This window comes from Mesocricetus auratus, unplaced genomic scaffold (genome assembly GCF_017639785.1).
Source record: "Mesocricetus auratus isolate SY011 unplaced genomic scaffold, BCM_Maur_2.0 Super-Scaffold_100055, whole genome shotgun sequence".
Taxonomy (NCBI): Eukaryota; Metazoa; Chordata; class Mammalia; order Rodentia; family Cricetidae; genus Mesocricetus; species Mesocricetus auratus.
Window position 1 is genome coordinate 3120200 of NW_024429232.1, and position 17462 is coordinate 3137661.

General features: G+C 49.0%; 1 protein-coding gene and 1 long non-coding RNA gene across 5 annotated transcripts; one reads left to right on the forward strand and one right to left on the reverse strand.

Moving 5' to 3' along the window:
- Positions 1-9860: 9860 nt before the first annotated feature.
- LOC121136237 lies at positions 9861-12488 on the reverse strand. 3 transcript variants are annotated; one of them, XR_005873377.1, is made up of 3 exons: positions 12208-12488; positions 11707-11846; positions 9861-11287 (listed from the first exon to the last, which is right to left on the reverse strand). It is a non-coding gene; the product is annotated as an uncharacterized LOC121136237 (long non-coding RNA). The 3 variants fall into 3 exon arrangements; XR_005873378.1 differs by lacking the exon at positions 11707-11846; XR_005873376.1 differs by having other exon boundaries at positions 9861-11846.
- Positions 10925-15236, forward strand: Ly6e (lymphocyte antigen 6 family member E). Of its 2 annotated transcripts, none has more exons than XM_005085960.4 (4): positions 10925-11074; positions 13779-13876; positions 14210-14329; positions 14419-15236. In XM_005085960.4, the coding sequence occupies exons 2-4, from the start codon at positions 13807-13809 to the stop codon at positions 14637-14639; spliced, it is 411 nt and encodes a 136-aa protein (XP_005086017.3). In that variant the 5' UTR covers positions 10925-11074; positions 13779-13806; the 3' UTR covers positions 14640-15236. The 2 variants fall into 2 exon arrangements, with proteins under 2 accessions (XP_005086017.3, XP_012980592.2); XM_013125138.3 differs by having other exon boundaries at positions 10926-11074; positions 13776-13876.
- Positions 15237-17462: the final 2226 nt, after the last annotated feature.

Genomic DNA, 17462 nt, shown 5'->3' on the forward strand with positions numbered 1-17462 from the left:
GAAGAAATGTTCGAAGAAGTAAAGAAAGTTTTGCTTCACTGGTAATTACAAATTGCTCCTGAAAAAATACAGAGAGGACATTCTGTTAATTACTTAGGATATAAAATAGGAAAATTAGGCCACAGAAAGTACAGATCAGGAGAAATCAAGTGCAGACTGTTAATGATTTTCAAAAGTTGCTAGGAAAGATTTCCTGTCTGCAGACCACCATTGGACTAGAAAGACATGAACTGAAGAGTTTGAACAAGACCATAGAAGGGGACAGGAACTTAAATAGTCCAAGAGAATTATCAGCTGAAGCTGAGGGACAGTTGGCTGAGGTGGAAAAAAATCGATGCCCATGTGGATCGCGTGGATCCAAAGCTCGACTGCATTCTTGTTATTTTACCCTCTAGGGAATCCCCTTCTGGGATTTTGATGCAGAGGGAAGATATCATATGAAATAGATATTTCTACCACATAAACAGAATAAGAAATTAAAGATATCTGATTTGATTTTAAGGGGAAAAATTAAGACTTCGTCAACCAACAGGAATGGGCCTAGCAGAAATTATAGTACCTTTAACTAGTGAGGAAATTTCATCTTCATGGAAAGATAATGAATGTTAGCAAAGATCTTGCAGTAATTTGGGGGGAAAAGATTAGCAACCGTTATCCCAAAAGTCAGAGAATAAAATTCATAAAAGAACCATTCGGGGGCTGGAGAGATGGTTCAGCGGTTAAGAGCACTGGCTGCTCTTCCAGAGGACCTGAGTTCAATTCCCAGCAACCACATGGTGGCTCACAACCATCCATAATGAGATCTGGTGCCCTCTTCTGGTGTGTAGACATTCATGGAGGCAGGATGTTGTACTCGTAATAAAGAAATAAATCTTAAAAAAAAAAGAACCATTTGGGAGCCAGGCATTGGTGGTGCACGCCTTTAATCCCAGCACTCGGGAGGCAGAGGCAGGCGGATCTCTGTGAGTTCGAGACCAGCCTGGACTACCAAGCGAGTTGCAGGACAGCCTCCAAAGCCACAGAGAAACCCTGTCTGGAAAAACCATAAAAAAAAAAGAAATTGCTGAATTCATTCCTGATGACACAGAATTAACTTTGTTATTTATACAATGACAGGAAATAAGCAGGATTAGGAGTCACTATTTATCTTTAACACACATCAGATCCCAATCAGGTCTGCCAGGTCCTCTAGCACAAGGTAATGATGGAATTGATTCATTATCAATAGGAAGTGTGCTGGAGGCCTCAGAATTTGATTAAAAACAAAACACTGTGTCAATAGCAAATGTTTAAAAAAGGGATTTTTTTCATCACTTGGCAACAAGCCAAGGAAATTGTTTTTAAAAAAATCGTCCTATTTGTTCCTTCTATGACCAAACTCCTTTACCTGCAGGTAAAAACCCTAAAGGTATTCAAAATGAAATTTGGCAAATGGATGTGTCTCATTTTGAAGAATTTGGAAAATAAAATATGTACATGTTTTCAGGATTTCAATGAACAACTGCTTTGAGTTCTGAAAGGGCTGATTCTGTAATTACTCATCTATTAGAAGTTATGGCTGTCATGGGAATACCTACACAAATTTAGACTGACAATGCTCCAGCATATGTCTCTAATAAAATAAAAGTTTTGCATATTATAATATAAAGCATTTAACTGGTATACCACACAATCCTATAGGAGAAGCAGTTGTTGAAAGATCTAATCATACTTTAAAAGAAATGCTTAATAAACAGGTAGGGGTAACTAAGACCTCACCCCATACAGGCTACATGATGCCTTATTTATGCCTTATTAACCTTTAATTTTCTTTTTTCTTTTTTTTTTTTTTTTTGGTTTTTCGAGACAGGGTTTCTCTGTATTGTTTTGGAGGCTGTCCTGGAAATCACTCTGTAGACCAGGCTGGCCTCGAACTCACAGAGATCCGCCTGCCTCTGCCTCCCGAGTGCTGGGATTAAAGGCATGCGCCACCAACGACGCCCAGCAACCTTTAATTTTCTTAATGCTGTTGAGAAAGGACAAACAGCTGCAGAAAAACACTGGACAACAGAAAAAAAAAAACTTCTGAGCTAAATCAGCCAGTGTATTCCAAAGATGTGTTGGCCTCAGAATGGAAACCAGGATACGTGCTATTTTGGGGGCAGGGGTTTAGCCATGGATACCATCAAAATTAATCAAGACTCAGTTTGAACAGGAGAAACCTCTTGATAAAGAGAAATGACAGCTCATCCATGGAGGTGACAATCCTACAAGTTGTAAGGAAAACTCACAAAGGTTAGGGCAATGTCCTGTTCTTGTCTTTGCAGGAAAATAGAAACACCCATCTTCAAGAAGTCAAAAGACATCAGAAGTGTAGATGCCTAAAGAAGAAAGGATAGCTATCCAGAAAGACTCACCAAGGAAAGAGAAATCTGACTTATGGTACCAACATTCTCTGCAGGTTAAAATCTCACTACCTAAACTTCTTTATCTCCTAACTTCCCAGTATAGTGGCAGTCCTGACTCACTTAAAAATCAAAGCTGGCTTTGGAGTTGGAGTGTGGCCTCTCTCTAAATCCAAGCATGTTGTTAAAAGAAAAATGTAGAGTTTCTGTCCCATATCAGAAGAGCCACCTGGTGTGAGACAGAAGGATCCAAAATCTAGGACTTACTGTGGAAACACCAGACCTTGAGCAGAGACCCACTTCCCCTTCTGCCTGGGAGTAGGCAGCTGTAAGACAATGTTTAGTAAAAACATGTTTACTAAAAACGATACAATAAGTTCCTGGAAAAGGCCTTCCCACGGAAACCGCCCTGACCTCGACCTTGTCCAAAGACTAACCGCACCTTCAAAACCCACACACATCCACCTCTGGTGTCAGAGCAGAACCAGCCAGGGTAGAGGAGAGAGCAGAAGCTTCTCTGGTGGGAGCCTTTCTTAGGAAGTTTTCTTGAGCCTTTTGGGGGCCTGCTTAAAGTTTTCTTTACATCATTGAACGAGTCTCTGTGCTGTCAATCCCCGACACCCTCCGCACGTTCTCGGACACAGGCCACACAGCAGACGTGACAATTGGAGGTCCTACCGCGATAATGAAAGCGAGGTAAGTGTACGGGGTCATCCCTTTTGCCAGCCAGGGACAGATGGAGGAAAATAGGAAAAGAAACAATGGGAAATAGTCCCTGGAAGTTTAAATTACAGTATCACGTAAAAAAGTTGCTTGAAGAACAGGGGACTACAACCATGGCAGGCTTTTAAAAATGGATTGAATGAGGGAGCCCATGGTTCATTACTGGGGAAGGCTTAAATGTCCCAGATTGGGAGGATGTTTGCTATGATATTCAGAGAGCCGGGTGTTGGTGGCATATGCCTTTAATCCCAACACTCAGGAGACAGAGATAGGAAGGAATGAGGCCATCCTGGTCTATAGAGCAAGTTCCAGGACAGCCTCCAAAAGGATAAAGAGAAACCCAGTCTCAAAAAAAGAAAAAAAAAAAAGAAAATGAAAAAAAAGGGTAAAATAAGAAATAAAATAAAAAATCTCCAGTCTTTCACCTGATCCACTGAGATCAGGAAAGTAAAGGGGAACTGAGAGATCTAAAAGGCTGGCCAGTAAGGCTATGCGGATGTGTTAAAAAGGGGTACCAAGCTAGGGGTACCGGATTAAATCTCCAGGCCTTCGCCTGACAAAGGTCAGGAAAGTAAGGGGACCCTGAGAGATTGCCCTCAGATGGGGGGTGGATTGGATTAAATCTCCAGGCCTTCGCCTGACACCAAGGTCAGGAAAGAAAGGGGAACCTGAGAGATCACCCTAAGTTAGAGGGTGGATTGGATTAAATCTCCAGGCCTTCGCCTGACAAAGGTCAGGAAAGTAAGGGGACCCTGAGAGATCGCCCTCAGTTGAGGGGGTGGATTGGATTAAATCTCCAGGCCTTCGCCTGACACCAAGGTCAGGAAAGAAAGGGGAACCTAAGAGATCACCCTCAGTTGGAGGATGGATTAAAAGTGGGTAAATTGAAAATTGGTAACGGTTAATAAAGGAGGTACTGGTATTAAGTAAAAGAAAAAAAAAGACAAAGGTATATGGAATGGAAATTCTTGTTTACATTTAAGTTCTATTTTGTGAGTCATCTCTAAAAACTTTTGGCCAAAAGCCTGGCCTCTCCACCTTGCATCTACAGAGTTACAAGGAGTAGGTACGGCTGTACCCCATGACTGTAGCTCAAATGGAGGAATGATAAAGAACATACAGGACTTTTTAACCCTTTTAGTTCAAGGATTGGCTGGAGTTGTTCTTTTACATAGATTTCAATTAAGGGAGCTTCATTGCAACAGACTAATCATGACCTAGGGAAAAAGGATGACTGAAAGATGCATGTATGTTCTGAATGTATGGTGTGGCCACACCGGTATATATGAAATGTGATTGTGAATGCGTGAGTGTGAACTGCTTATATGATTAAAAGAATACTTAAATCCCTTCAAAAATAGTTCAGAAGCTACCTAGATTGCTTTAAATATAGCCAAAAGGAACATCCAGCCAGTCTGTTAATGTTTTAACAGAAAAATTTAAGATGCAAACGAGGCCTTGTCAGCTAGTGAGAGCTCTACAGGTTAGATTGGGAAAGACTGCTCACAGACTTCAAATAATTTTCAAAAGTTATTTGGACACAGTATAGTTTACAATCTTTGAGTGATTTTCAGAAGTTTTTGGGAAATATTTAATGGATATGTCCTTTTTAATGGGCATCTACAAATAATCTAAGTAGTAATCCCAATTTACCTAGATAATTAACCAAGGAGGGTAGACAAATCCTTCTACTGTTATGGTCCAGCTTCAACAGTTCAAAAAAATTTTTTTAGAAAATAAAAAAGGGGGAATAATGCCCCCAGTCCCCACATGACTCATCAAATAATACACTCCTCATTTAAAAATTTTATAATGTGAATGCCAGTGAGCTTCAGACAGATACTGGCATGATGGAACTTGAGCAACCATTGCTCAGGTCAGATGGAAACATCCATGCACTAGACAGTGGAGAAGACCCTAATTTGGGGTCGAGGGCATGTTTGTGTTTTCTTGCAGGAAAAGAATAAAGCTTTGGCAGCTGTCAGACCATTTAGTGAGATGCATGGAGTAGAGAAAAACTGGACCTGAGACCATGGGAGCCTACCTAAGCCAGTTTGAGTGAGATCTCCTAAATCAGTGTTCCTGTCCCTTGATGTCATTGAATCTAGAGCCCAAGAAAAAAAGAAAACAGTCGGTTCGAGATTTCCAGTTTGTCAACAGACCTGCTGTATCAACCTTCAGGACCCATGAGTTTTCATCGTGAAGCCAACAAAGAAAAAAGGACCCATTTAAAGCATTTGGACATTGGTATGGACTATGATGAGTGGCAAAAGCCTCTTTTCAGTATTTGAACAGGACATGGTCACTTGAAATATCAGACTTGATGGTTCCTATTTCTGGAATCACGACTAGGCCAGTGTATTTTTCTGGAGAAATGCAACTTGTCCTAATGCGATAACTATTGTTCATATTTTTCATAATGCTACATGTGTAACATCAATGATTGTGCCCAACGTATCTGTGCAAGTGCACTTTCTAAATGCTTTCCTGAACAGATCTTGAAACGATTGTAAACTTTATCAAATTGTAAATGTAAATCACATGCGGGTTACCCTTGTAACAGATGAAGGCTGATAGAATGTTATGGCCCAGATCTGGTGATGGGTATGGTGATGGAGAGGCGCTATGTCAATGGGGGTCCTGGAAATGGTGGCAGTGGCAGTAGGCATTCTGGCTTTATGCCGAGCTCAAATGTGCCTTGTTCCAGAGGCAATAGATCCGCAACCAAGTATTGCTTAGCTTAGCCCATGGCAATCCCGATAGCCATGAAGGTTGGTTACAGATGATTTAAGGTTGGGGTGTCTCCGACGACGGGCAACCTTTGGGAAGACCCCTCCCACCTAAGACAGGGGTTCAAGGTCCCCCAAAGACGGGAAAGGGAGGGTGACCCTACTTGACCTAAGCCAGGAGTGCCTCATTTGAAAATAAAAAGGGGTGAATCGTGGGAACACCAGACCTTGAGCAGAGACCCACTTCCCCTTCTGCCTGGGAGTAGGCAGCTGTAAGACAATGTTTAGTAAAAACATGTTTACTAAAAACAATACAATAAGTTCCTGGGAAAGGCCTTCCCATGGAAACTGCCCTGACCTCGACCTTGTCCAAAGACTAACCGCACCTTCAAACCCAGAGCAGAACCAGCCAGGGGAGAGGAGAGAGCAGAAGCTTCTCTGGTGGGAGCCTTTCTTAGGAAGTTTTTCTTGAACCTTTTTGGGGCCTGCTTAAAGTTTTCTTTACATCGTTGAACAAGTCTCTGTGTTGTCAATCCCTGACACCCTCCACACGTTCTCGGACACAGGCCACGCAGCAGATGCGACAGCTTACGTTGGTCATTACTCTGCTTTCTCACCAAACTTCTACTTCTCCCAACATTTTCATCTTTATTGGTGCCTTTCTTTGGATGCATAACTATAAAAATTTAAACTTCCTGTGTTGATATTAAAAATGTTTAAGTTTTCCATGGTGAACAACAAATTTTCCTAATAGCAACCATGGGGCCCCACAACATCAATTCCATCTGGTTCATAATGATGCCATCCAGTCGATAAACACCACTCATGGATCAGCTTTGGACAAAAAACTACTCTAGACAATTCCATTCAGCTAGCTGAGTTTGTCTTTGTTTAACATGTTGGTCACTTGTATTGATTTAATAAACACTGATTGGCCAGTAGCCAGGCAGGAAGTATAGGCAGGGCTACCAGACTAGAGGAATTCTGGGAAAGGGAAAATAAGAGATGCAGTCACCAGCCAGACACAGAGGAAGCAAGATGAGAATGCCTTATGAGAAAAGGTACCAAGCCACATGGCTAAAATTATACATGAATTTAAGCTGTAAGAGTTTGTTAGTAATAAGCCTGAGCAATAGGCCAAACGGTATATAATTGATATAAGCCTCTGTGTGTTTATTTGGGACTGAACGGCTGCAGGACTGGATGGGACAGAAGCTTCCAACCACAGCCCACAGGGAGACTCAAGAAGAGCTGCAGGAGAGAGGCCACCAACAGCTGATGAAACTCTGCTCTGTGTGGCAATGTGACTGACTCTCTTGGAAGAGCTTTGTGCAGTGAAGCAGGCTCAGCCAGTAAGAGGAGGAAGACAGTCCGCTAAGGAAAACCCCAGAAGCAAATTTAGCAGATTGCAGACAAGGGTTTCTCCACTGTGAGGGCAAGGAGTCAATCCAGCACCCTTTGAGCGTGGAAGGAACTGGGGACTTCCTGACCCCACCAGCCTTGTCCTGGGCTGTGAACTCAGCAAGGCAGGGTAGACCAAACTAAAAGGCAGGATCAGAGCTGACTAAGGCTGAGTCAAGCAACTCCTCAGGGCTAGGACCAGAGCCTGCTATGATCTGCAGATGGGTGGCTGGCCAACTTTTAGCCGTCCTCATGAGATTACGTTCTATCCGGGAAAGTCAAGGGCCTTGAGATGAAGAAGTGGTAGCTGAGAGTTCTGCATCTGGATCCACAGGCAGCAGGAAGAGAGTGACACTGGGCCACCCCATCCCCAGGGATGCACTTCCTTCAATAAAGCCACACAACCTAATCCTTCTCAAGTAGTGCAACTCCCTGATAACTAAGCCTTCAAATATAAAATCCCAGCTGGGGGGCATTCTTATTCAAACTACCACTGCTGCCTAGACAGAAAGAACTACTGCACTGCAGGGTGGAGGGTAAGAGCCCACTGTTCCAAAGTAGAAGAAATCCCTTGTCCTAAGACAGGTCGTCCTGTCCACTTAAGACCTACTCCCCGTGTCCCTGCAAGTCCCCCAGGGACTGCTGAAGTGGGTGTTTCTATACCTGGAGAGAAGACAGAAAATTCTAGATAAAGAAACCTCACCATCATAGAAAACATGGTTAGAAACCCATCAGTGGTCACAGCACCCCAGCCCATGACAATGCCACTGGCATAAGCCTAAGTCATACCATGGATGGTAATTGTTAGTCCACATTGAGGGACCACAAAGATTAGCATAATTGAGACTGGAGATGTGGCTCAGTTAGAAGAACCATTGGCTTAGCATGCATGAAGGCCTGGGTTTGATCCCCAGCACTCACAAACCTGGTCTGGCAGTACATACCAGTGATTCATAATCAGAAGTAGAGGCAGAAGGATTGGAAGTTCATTCTCAGCTACTCAGTGAGTTCAAGAACACTCTGGGCTACATCAGACCCTGTTGGTTTTTTTTTTTATGGTTTTTTCGAGACAGGGTTTCTCTGTAGCTTTGGAGGCTGTCCTGGAACTCACTTTGTAGACCAGGCTGGCCTCAAACTCACAGAGATCCACCTGCCTCTGCCTCCCGAGTGCTGGGATTAAAGGTGTGTGCCACCAACGCCCGGCGGTTTTTTTTTTTTATTTAAAAATAGTTTATTGTTACCATTGCTCTAAAAGTGTAGATGTTTCAGGCCCAAGGAGACAGACACCGCCACGATGGATTCAGGACTACTTCCCAACAGCATCTGAAGGATGGATTCTGGAAGCCTTCTATTCAGGAAGAGGAAACAGTAGGGAATGGGATCTCCGCAGGGGACAGCTGCTCAACTGTACTACATATCGGAATGTCCTAGTCATGAGGTCTAAGGCCACACGAGATAAAGTCAAACAGAAGACACTGGCTAGGCAAGTAAGATCCATGATGTGGGTGTTACGGAAGCCAGCCAGTGACAGCGGAAAGACTCTCCCGTGTGACTCTGGGCTGCCTTGGGGGGAATGAGTGGACAGGAAGAGCTGAGCCACCAGAGGAATGGGGTCACAGATTTGCGAAGGGACAGACATCACCCGACCCATTCACATGGTGTCTGTCCTCAGAGGACTGACTGGATTAAGGGACTCGAGGACAGACCCTGAGAAGTTCAGTTGAGAAGGTCAACCTGATGTAGAAGCCCCTGGCATCATTCCTGAGATCACTGTCCTCCTTGGGGACATGGACCCCAGTGCCAACGATAACACTGTAAGTTCATCGTGCATACCCAGCCTCTCTTTAACTGAATTAAGAGAGCCAGCCAGACTCCTGCAACCCCATGGATCAAGCCTCAGCTCACTACACGGCCAGGCTCCTCTAGACAGTGCTTCAAAGGAGTCTAGGCCTAGTGGCTGAGCCCCTGGGACACCTGTGAGCTGGATATCCATAATCATGAAGGACCCTCAAAATGCAACTTGTCTTCTGGGTCCAAAGGAGGGGCCTGTGCTGATGAACCACGACTCTTAAACACTACTGCCATGAGCCACATGCCATGTTAGACAGGAGATGAAGTGCTCTGCCCTCAAGTCCTCAATAGTGACCATTGCCTGCTGGGTAGTTCTGTCCTGAGGACAGCTAGGACATCACCCCAAACCATGGACTCCCCAAATCACCAAATGTCACCACACTGTAGCCTGGACATCTGAAGACACCCACACCGAGTCTCAGCTTCGGCTCCTGAGAAATGAGCACCAGGAGCCTGTGTGCACCACCTCCAGCCGATGTACTGGATGATCTGTGAGAGACATCACTGGAGGTAAGGAGACCTCGGAAGACACATATCAAAACACGTTCACATCACTCAACACACGCTGGAAATGCTCCTAGCCCCCTCCCCACCTCCAATAGCTGGCTGCCCGGACATCTCGGCCTCAGCCCCACCCTGGCCAATCTACCATCCAGCTTTACAACGCTGTCTTTCTCCTCCACCCTGCCACTGCCCTACGCCCAATGCTGTGGAGCTCCTTCTGAGGACCAGCCACTGTCACCACCGTGAACTCCTTAGACTGATAGGAAGATCAGGCGCAAAATCTTTTATTTCCACATGTGCGACCCAAAACGGAAGTGTGACTCTCAGAGAAGCAGGTGGCAGGGGCTCAGCAGCCCACAATCCCCTGGGGAGGGCTCTGCAGGAGGAAGGGGAGGAGGGAAGGGCTGGAGACAAACAGCCCCGCCAGGCAAAGGGGCCCGTGGCCGAAGCCCACTCTTGGTGCCCTGGTCTCCCCCAGGAGTATCATCCATAAGCAGGACATGGGCTCCAGGGTCCTGCTACAGGGCCCACACTCAGCAGATGGTCGTTAATATTTTTGTTGGGTGCGAAAATACTTCCTGAGCACTAGGAACAGAATACTGGAAGATGTTCAGTTAAAAACAGAAGGGTTGGGGTTTCTTTCTAAAAATCGGAGCATCAGCACTTTAGATGATAGCCAAGACAGGCTGGTTGGGTTCTGCCTCGGTTCCATGTCCACCTAGTGGAGTGTAAAAGGCGGCCCTGCACACAGAGGAAGGGAAACTGAGAACCATATCTGTCCACACCCGTGGCAATGGTCTCCTTCTCCGAACCCTGTCTGTCCTCTTGCCTCACCCCAAGAGAGGGATGGCCCAGACAGGCTCAGCCCGGAGGAACTTGACACCCAGCAGGGCCGGAGGACATGCGGCATTCTTGGTCCAGCACTTCGTCGGCCCCGCGGCAGCAGAGATTCCCAAGAGCGCCTAGGGCTTGGGGATGCAGCCTGTCTTCCCACTCCTTCCGGAAGCAAACAGAGCCTGCGCACAGGTCCTCGTCTCAGTAATTGCCGCGAAAACCTGGACCTTCCACCCTCCCCCCGGGTCTGTCCTGCAAGAGAAGGCCGACAGGCTGAACCGCAGGCCAGGTGGAAAGCGGCCGGCCACGCCAGCGCTCAGATGCCACACTGTGTGGCGTGGGGCACCGAGGGCGGTCCCCACCGGGGACCTGGGGGCCGCAGCCGTGGGCGAATGGGTCGGAACCGGATCCGAACCTCAGATGAGCGGCTGTGCTGCTACACCAGGGGGTGCAGCCGCAGCACCTCGAGCTGGGTAGTCCGAGTTGTCCTCCCCACCCACCAGAGCCCCGCCCACGGCCCGTGGACCGCCCCGCCCGCCGCCCGCCCCCGCCATCGGAGCCCGGCTCCGCCTGCCTGGGAATCTCCAGACTCCGGCGATCTCCAGGACCTGAGGTTTCCGGAGCTCTTCGGGGTCGCTTCGCCCGGAGGTGAGTCCACGGGGCCCGGCCCCAGGCGGTCACGCGTCACGCGAGGACCGGGCCGCGGCGCGGATGCGCTGGGAGAGAGCTAGCGGCCTTGGCAGCAGCGTCTGGGGTCTAGGCGCGCGGTACCCGGATACGGAGTGGTTGGAGCCTGCGAGGCCCCCTGCAGCGTGCTCCATTCCTCCCTTCCCCCAATCCTCCCGGAATGTTCCTGGAGATCTGGAGCAGAAAAGGGCAGAGGCCCCCGCTGAGCCCTCACTGGGTTCCCTTTCTCAACTCCATCACTGCTGATTTGTCTGCTTGGGACCTCCGGGGTCTACACCCTGGTAACCTAGAGGAGTAGCGAGGCCGTCTGACTGGGTGAATTGAGGCCGGACCCTCCCCAGAGTTAGGAGCGGGAGCTCTTTGTCTTTGCCCAGGATTTTTGCATACCAATGCTGAGGGTCCAGAGGTTGTGCTTAGTCCCTAGCGAGCTCGATTGACCTAAACAGGCTCCTTCTTGGCCTGCCAGTTAGACACCTGGCTTTCACAGGTGAGCCCTGTTGCGTTTGAGGAGGAGGTCCTGGGCCCCAAGCGGCCCTGCCCGGTGACTGAATAGACTCATCACGCCGAACTGTTCCCAACCACTCCCCTGGTACCTTCCCTCAGCCCTTCTGGGCGTGCTGTGAGTCCTCCGAGGGACGATGGGTTGCCTCCGTGACCTGTTTGTGGCTACGCCTGCCAGAACTTCTTCCTACCAGACAGTTCAGGGCTCCTTCGTTCCAAAACCTCACTGTGTCTAGAAAAGACAGGAGGCTCTTTTCTCCCTGTGTGTACTGCCTGGGCACGAGAACAGGCCCAGCTGGCTTGGCACTGAACTTGACCATCTGGAGTTTTTGCTACCCGCTACAAGATGTTAGCTGCTTAAGACAGGAGGGGCCTAGGACTGATCCTGAAAGACACCACAACTTCTTCTCCCACTGCACCCCCTTTCTCTAAGAGAACCCCAAGTCTGTAAGCCACCCCTACTCCTCCCAGTCTCTGGGACGCCCCTCCCACTCAGCACATGCCATCAGTGTACTCCATCCTCAGGAGGCCAGTGGTACTCAAACAGGACACCGAAACCCAGCAGGCTGGTCCTTTCTCCAGCTCTCTCTTACCTGTGCCAGGGGCCCAGAAAAGCCCCACGGCCTCCTGGCTGCCTAGTGTCCTTCCCAGACACAGGTGGAGGAATGGAGTTATCTTCTGGAAATGGGTCCTGAGTTCCCACCTAGTACAGGAGGAATAGAATAGCCCAGAGGCATTCATGTAGGGGAAAAAGAGCCAGCCAAAGAAACACACTCTGACCCTGCAACCAGAGCCAAAGAAACACACTCTGACCCTGGAATCAGAGCCAGTGAAAGAAATATGCCTTGGCCCTGAAATTAGAGTCAAAAAGGGCCAGTGAAAGAAACACACTTTGGCCCTGAAACCAGAACCAAATCTGCCCCTGACTAACTAAGCAAGAAAAACCAGCCAATCCCTGAGCAGGAAAATGAACCAATCACTGAGCAGAAAACCCAGGAGAACTAGCCAATCTGAGCTCAAGGGGCTGAGATCTGACTGATTCCCACCCTGAAAAATCATCTCCCTGTTAAAACTCCGCCCCTAAGAAGCCGGATATAGCCATGTGCTTGCACACTTTACCTGAGGCAGCCGCTATTCCAGATTCTTCCCTCCCAATAAGTCTCTTGAATGAGGTGAGACCTTTTGCCAGAATGGAGTAGAGGAGAGGAGTGGCAACTTTTTGCTGAAGCAGAGAGGGGCTGTAACATTTCCCTGGGGAAACCTTCCCTTAGCAGAGGGAGTCTTTACGCTGGAGGACAAAGCTGTACTGTGCTAGGGAAACCCTTCCCTGCTGAGCAGAGCTGTTACCTTGGGGAAAGCTTTCCCTGGAGCAGGGTTGTGAGCTGCTAGGACTGCCTGCTTTACATCTGAATCACAATGCTTACATTCCAGCTCCCTCCAGCAGTGGCCTGCTTTTGACTCACAGGGCCCAAGGAAGTGTTCATGCTTGCTCATTTAACAGACCAGGGCCACTCCCTAGCCCCCCTACACACACACACACACACACACACACACACACACACACGCACGCACGCACGCACGCACGCACGCGCACACACACACACTTCTATAGCATTCTGAGAGTTCTTGGCTCCCCTTACTTGGCCTTGGGTGCCCCTAAGTTTCAAAAGGAGTGTCAGCTGGAAAGTATCATTAGTTGAATTTGGGAAAAGATTCTGCAGGTGCCAAAAGGGGTGTCAGATAAAAAGCTCTTTTAATAATTGGCCACAATAGCAGCAGAAGGGGGCAGGTATAGTGAGGTAGAGATTTGATTAGCAGCCCATGGGGCAAAGGAAATTCTGGCTCCCAGAGATTTCAAAAGGAGGGGGCTCTCAGATAACATATGGCTTATATAAATGTGATTGTAGCATATGGCTGGCCTTGGGCAGTACAAATCGCTCTTTTGATTGGTGCAGGGGCCAGGAAGGCACTAGATAAGGAATTGGGTCAAGTTGTCTCAGTGGCTAGCCTCGGGGCAGTAGGGGTTAATACTGCTTTCCTGCCCCACCTGGGGGCACTTACAAGGGGGACTCTGGGCTCACTGGGGAGGTGGTACTATCTAAACCAGGATCCTGGCTTGTGGGTGGATAGCCTGTCCCTTAACCAGCTGCCTCTCTCACAGCAGGCTTCTTTGGCTTGTGAGCCCTCAGCAGATGCCTGCCTCTTCCAGCATGAGGGTCTTCTTGCCTGTACTGCTGGCAGCCCTTCTGGGTGTGGAGCAAGGTATGTCGCCGAGACCCCAGATGAGCCCGGCCTTCTTTAGTATTTCTCCTGAGCGGATGCCCAGGACTGCTCCCTAGCGAAATGACCTGGTTCCCCTGCCTCGGTGCTGGCCCAGCTACACTGTTGTCACCTTGTATTTATGGAGACAGACACTTCAGCCCCTCTAGGACCAAAGTGTGACATCACTTGTCATCTTGTTTTTGTCTCTGACCCAGGGTTGAGCATGGTTGTTGCTCCCCCTCCCCGTCCCTCCCCAAACGGGAACAGTGCCCTTCCCTGAAAGACTTGCCTGGGGAGCGGGGAGGTATCACCTATAGCATGTCCTTTTTGCAGCCCATTCCCTGGTATGCTTCTCCTGCACCGACCAGAAGAGCAATTTGAAATGCCTGTGGCCAACTGTATGCCCGAGCTCAGACAATTACTGTGTCACAGTATCTGCTACTGCTGGCTTTGGTGAGTAACTAGCCGTCTCCCTGCCTGGACCAGGGATTCACAGCACTTTCCCCATTATGTTTTACCCCTCAATCTCACTCTCCGTACAGGGGATATCAACCTTGGCTACACCCTGAATAAGGGCTGTTCCGAGATCTGCCCTCGTGAGAACATCAATGTCAACTTAGGTGTGGCATCTGTGAATAGCTACTGCTGCCGGCATTCCTTCTGCAATATCAGCACAGCTGGCCTCGGACTTCGTGCTAGTGTCCCACTCCTGGGCCTTGGACTCCTGCTCAGCTTGCTGGCTCTGCTGCAGCTGGGCCCCTGACCATCCCCGTGTATGCTCCCCGTATTCCCCCAGTTCAGGAAGAAAAGCTAGGGGGACCCTAGGAGCCTTCAGCTTCTGAGTGTGTCTAGTCCCCCTCCACATTCTTTCAACATCAGGGCTAAGCACCAAATGCTTCCACATCTGCTCTGTTGAAGTGGGACTAGCTACTCTTGTGTCCAGAACCAACCCTGTAACCTCCCTTGGGGACCAGGAAAGGGGTAAAATCCTTCCTCGGAGTCTTAGAGTACCAAGGTCAGTACAGTGTGTCCTATGGACACACTGACAAGGGGGGGAACTACCCAAATGAATATATACCTGTGTGCGCAGTGTGTCTGTTTGTGAATGAAGCCATTCGGGATCTGGGATGGGCAAAGGGGACCTGGAAGATTCTCGAGTGGAAGGCCTGTCTCCACCAAGACTCCTTCCCCTGGCATTACTGGGCCCACCTTGTGCTCACTCCAGGAGGCTGCGCGTGGAGGACCGCCACTCCCAATGAAGGCTCCCACCCCTAGATCCAGTTGAGTCCCCTGCCTGCCTCTCTGCCCACACTGGCTTCCTACTGCTATTCTAGTGCCTCAAATAAACTGTCCCCAGCCACTCCCGCCCTGTTCTGGATGTCGTCACCCCTCTCCCTCCTTGCAGGGTCTTCTTTCCTCTGCAGTCTGGAGGGACCTGGGGACCCTGCAAGCCCACAGCTCAGCGTAAGAGATCCTGAAAGACCAGCCTGGTGTGGGGAGAAGTCCCTTTAATGCCAGCAAGGCAGAAGCAGCTATCTGTGAGGCCAGCCTGGTGTGCACAGCGAATCCCAGGAATCCAGGCCCCTTTAGTGGGGTGGGTCCGAGAGAAAGGAAGGGAGGAGAGAAGGCAGAAAGGAGGGAGACAGAGAGAGCCTGAAAGTGTGCTGCCCTGGGCTGTGTGAGCACAGCTGCCCATGAAGGCGGCCCCACCAGGGTGGCCACACATTGCTCATCTATACCAGGGACTCCAGAGGCCTGCTGTCTACACCTGGCCTTCACAAACCACACTGTGGTCCAAGCCACGCAAGTGTGGCCAGGCAAATGATGAGTATCTACCCTGCAACTGACTTTGGGTTTTTTTCGTTGTTTTTCCACCTAATTTGGTTTGGTGACACCCCCACACACACACACACCGTCTTCCGTTCTGATATTTTAAGACAAGGTCTTACCATGTTAGACTAGCTACCCACAGACTTGGAGTAAGCCTGCCTCTGCTCCCTGAGTGTGGGGGTTAAAGGTATGCACCATCACAGCCGACTTGAGATTTTATTGCTTCAGAAGCAGGATCTGGCTTAAATTCTAGGCTTCCAAGCAGTTGCCACTATACCTGGCTTTATGGGGTTCACTGCTGTGGGTTTTGAGGGACGAGGGACTGACTAATGGTGACACAGACCTTGAAGCAGCTCTTCATGGACCTGGGTGCCTAAGGAGGCTATTTCTCAGATTTTCCCGAGTCTCTGGCCTGGTGGGTGATACCACAGTTGGATATGAACCACACAGTTCCTGGCTATGGTGACATCAGTGTCCTAGGAGTACTACCCAGTGGGGAAGAGCATGGAGACATCATGGATGAGGGTGGACTGAAGAAGTCCAGGAAGGCCGTGGCTGGCTATGTCAGTGCCATGATTCTCAAGACCAGGACGCCCGTGACCTATATATACCCTGAAGGTGTCATAGGAAGGAGCTAGTCCCATCCCAGGTGGGTCTGCAGAGGCTCATAGTTAGAAAGGACAAGCTCTGGGTGAAACTTGTCAGGAAGGCAACTATGGGACCTCTGAGACTCAGGACTAGTGAAGCCAAATGGAGTCACATAAGGTTTATTAACAGACAAATCAGGAATCGAGGTGCTACACTCAGGACAGAATGAAGCTGCTGCCTCAGTGGGACCAGCAGATACACCGCCGCTGTTTCTGCCGATGCTGCCGCTGCTTCGTTCCAAAAGGGGATGAAAACCAAGCCACCAACGCTGAGTGCTCCCATGGCTTGCCTACCACCCTAAGAGAGGGTCCTTTGCTCCGCCCTGGCTTTTTATTCAGGCATTCGGGTTGCATACCCTCTAATGAAAACTCCACACTCTGGGCCAAGCCATTCCTTACAATTGGCTAACGGACTGATGACGAAATTCCTGCAACACAGGACAGAGGGGTGCTTTGCTACAGGACTATTGAAAGGCAATAGAGAAATGTCAGTTTTCTGCAGGAGGCTTGGGCTATCCACTGTGGTGTTCGTGACAGATCTAGGTAATTTTCCTAGAGACACTGGCCCGTGACCCCAACTAGTCTAAGAATTAGTGATAAGTCGATGGGGGGGCAGAGTTAGACTCCTAGGACATGGGAACCAATGGCACCAGCAGTGACAGGGACACCTGCCAAGCTCTGGGTTCCTCCTTGTCTTGACTTAGCTCCCTCTTTTTGATGGGGAGGTGTCACAAGGCTTAAGAGTTGAAGTCACTTGTGGTCTGGGACTCTTAAGCAACCCTCTGCTCTGAAACCTGGGGCAGGGGATGGTCTGGTCTGATTCCTCCCAGGAGAAGGGTGGTCAGAGGGACCTAGAGTTCTAGGGGTGCCATCAGGAAAAATGAAGACCATGGCATTCAGTTTCCTGGTTGCTACGACTGGCAGGGAGAATTGAAGGAGAGGCAAGTTCCAGGGCTAAGTTTCACTTCTGAAGCAGGGAGAGGACCTGCCCAGGGTTAAGTTTCAATTTCCTAGTTTAAGGCAGGAAAGGCCATGGAGGGGGGAGGGAGAAGGGTGAGCGTGTGTTCTCAGAGGTCTACCCAGAGTCTGAAGTGAGGTGCCCATTGTGG

Coding starts and splice junctions, on each gene's coding strand:
- Ly6e (XM_005085960.4), top strand. CDS start 13,807: ATGCCTGCCTCTTCCAGCATGAGGGTCTTCTTGCCTGTACTGCTGGCA. Junction 13,877..14,209: donor CCTTCTGGGTGTGGAGCAAG/GTATGTCGCCGA, acceptor TCCTTTTTGCAG/CCCATTCCCTGGTATGCTTC. Junction 14,330..14,418: donor ATCTGCTACTGCTGGCTTTG/GTGAGTAACTAG, acceptor CTCTCCGTACAG/GGGATATCAACCTTGGCTAC.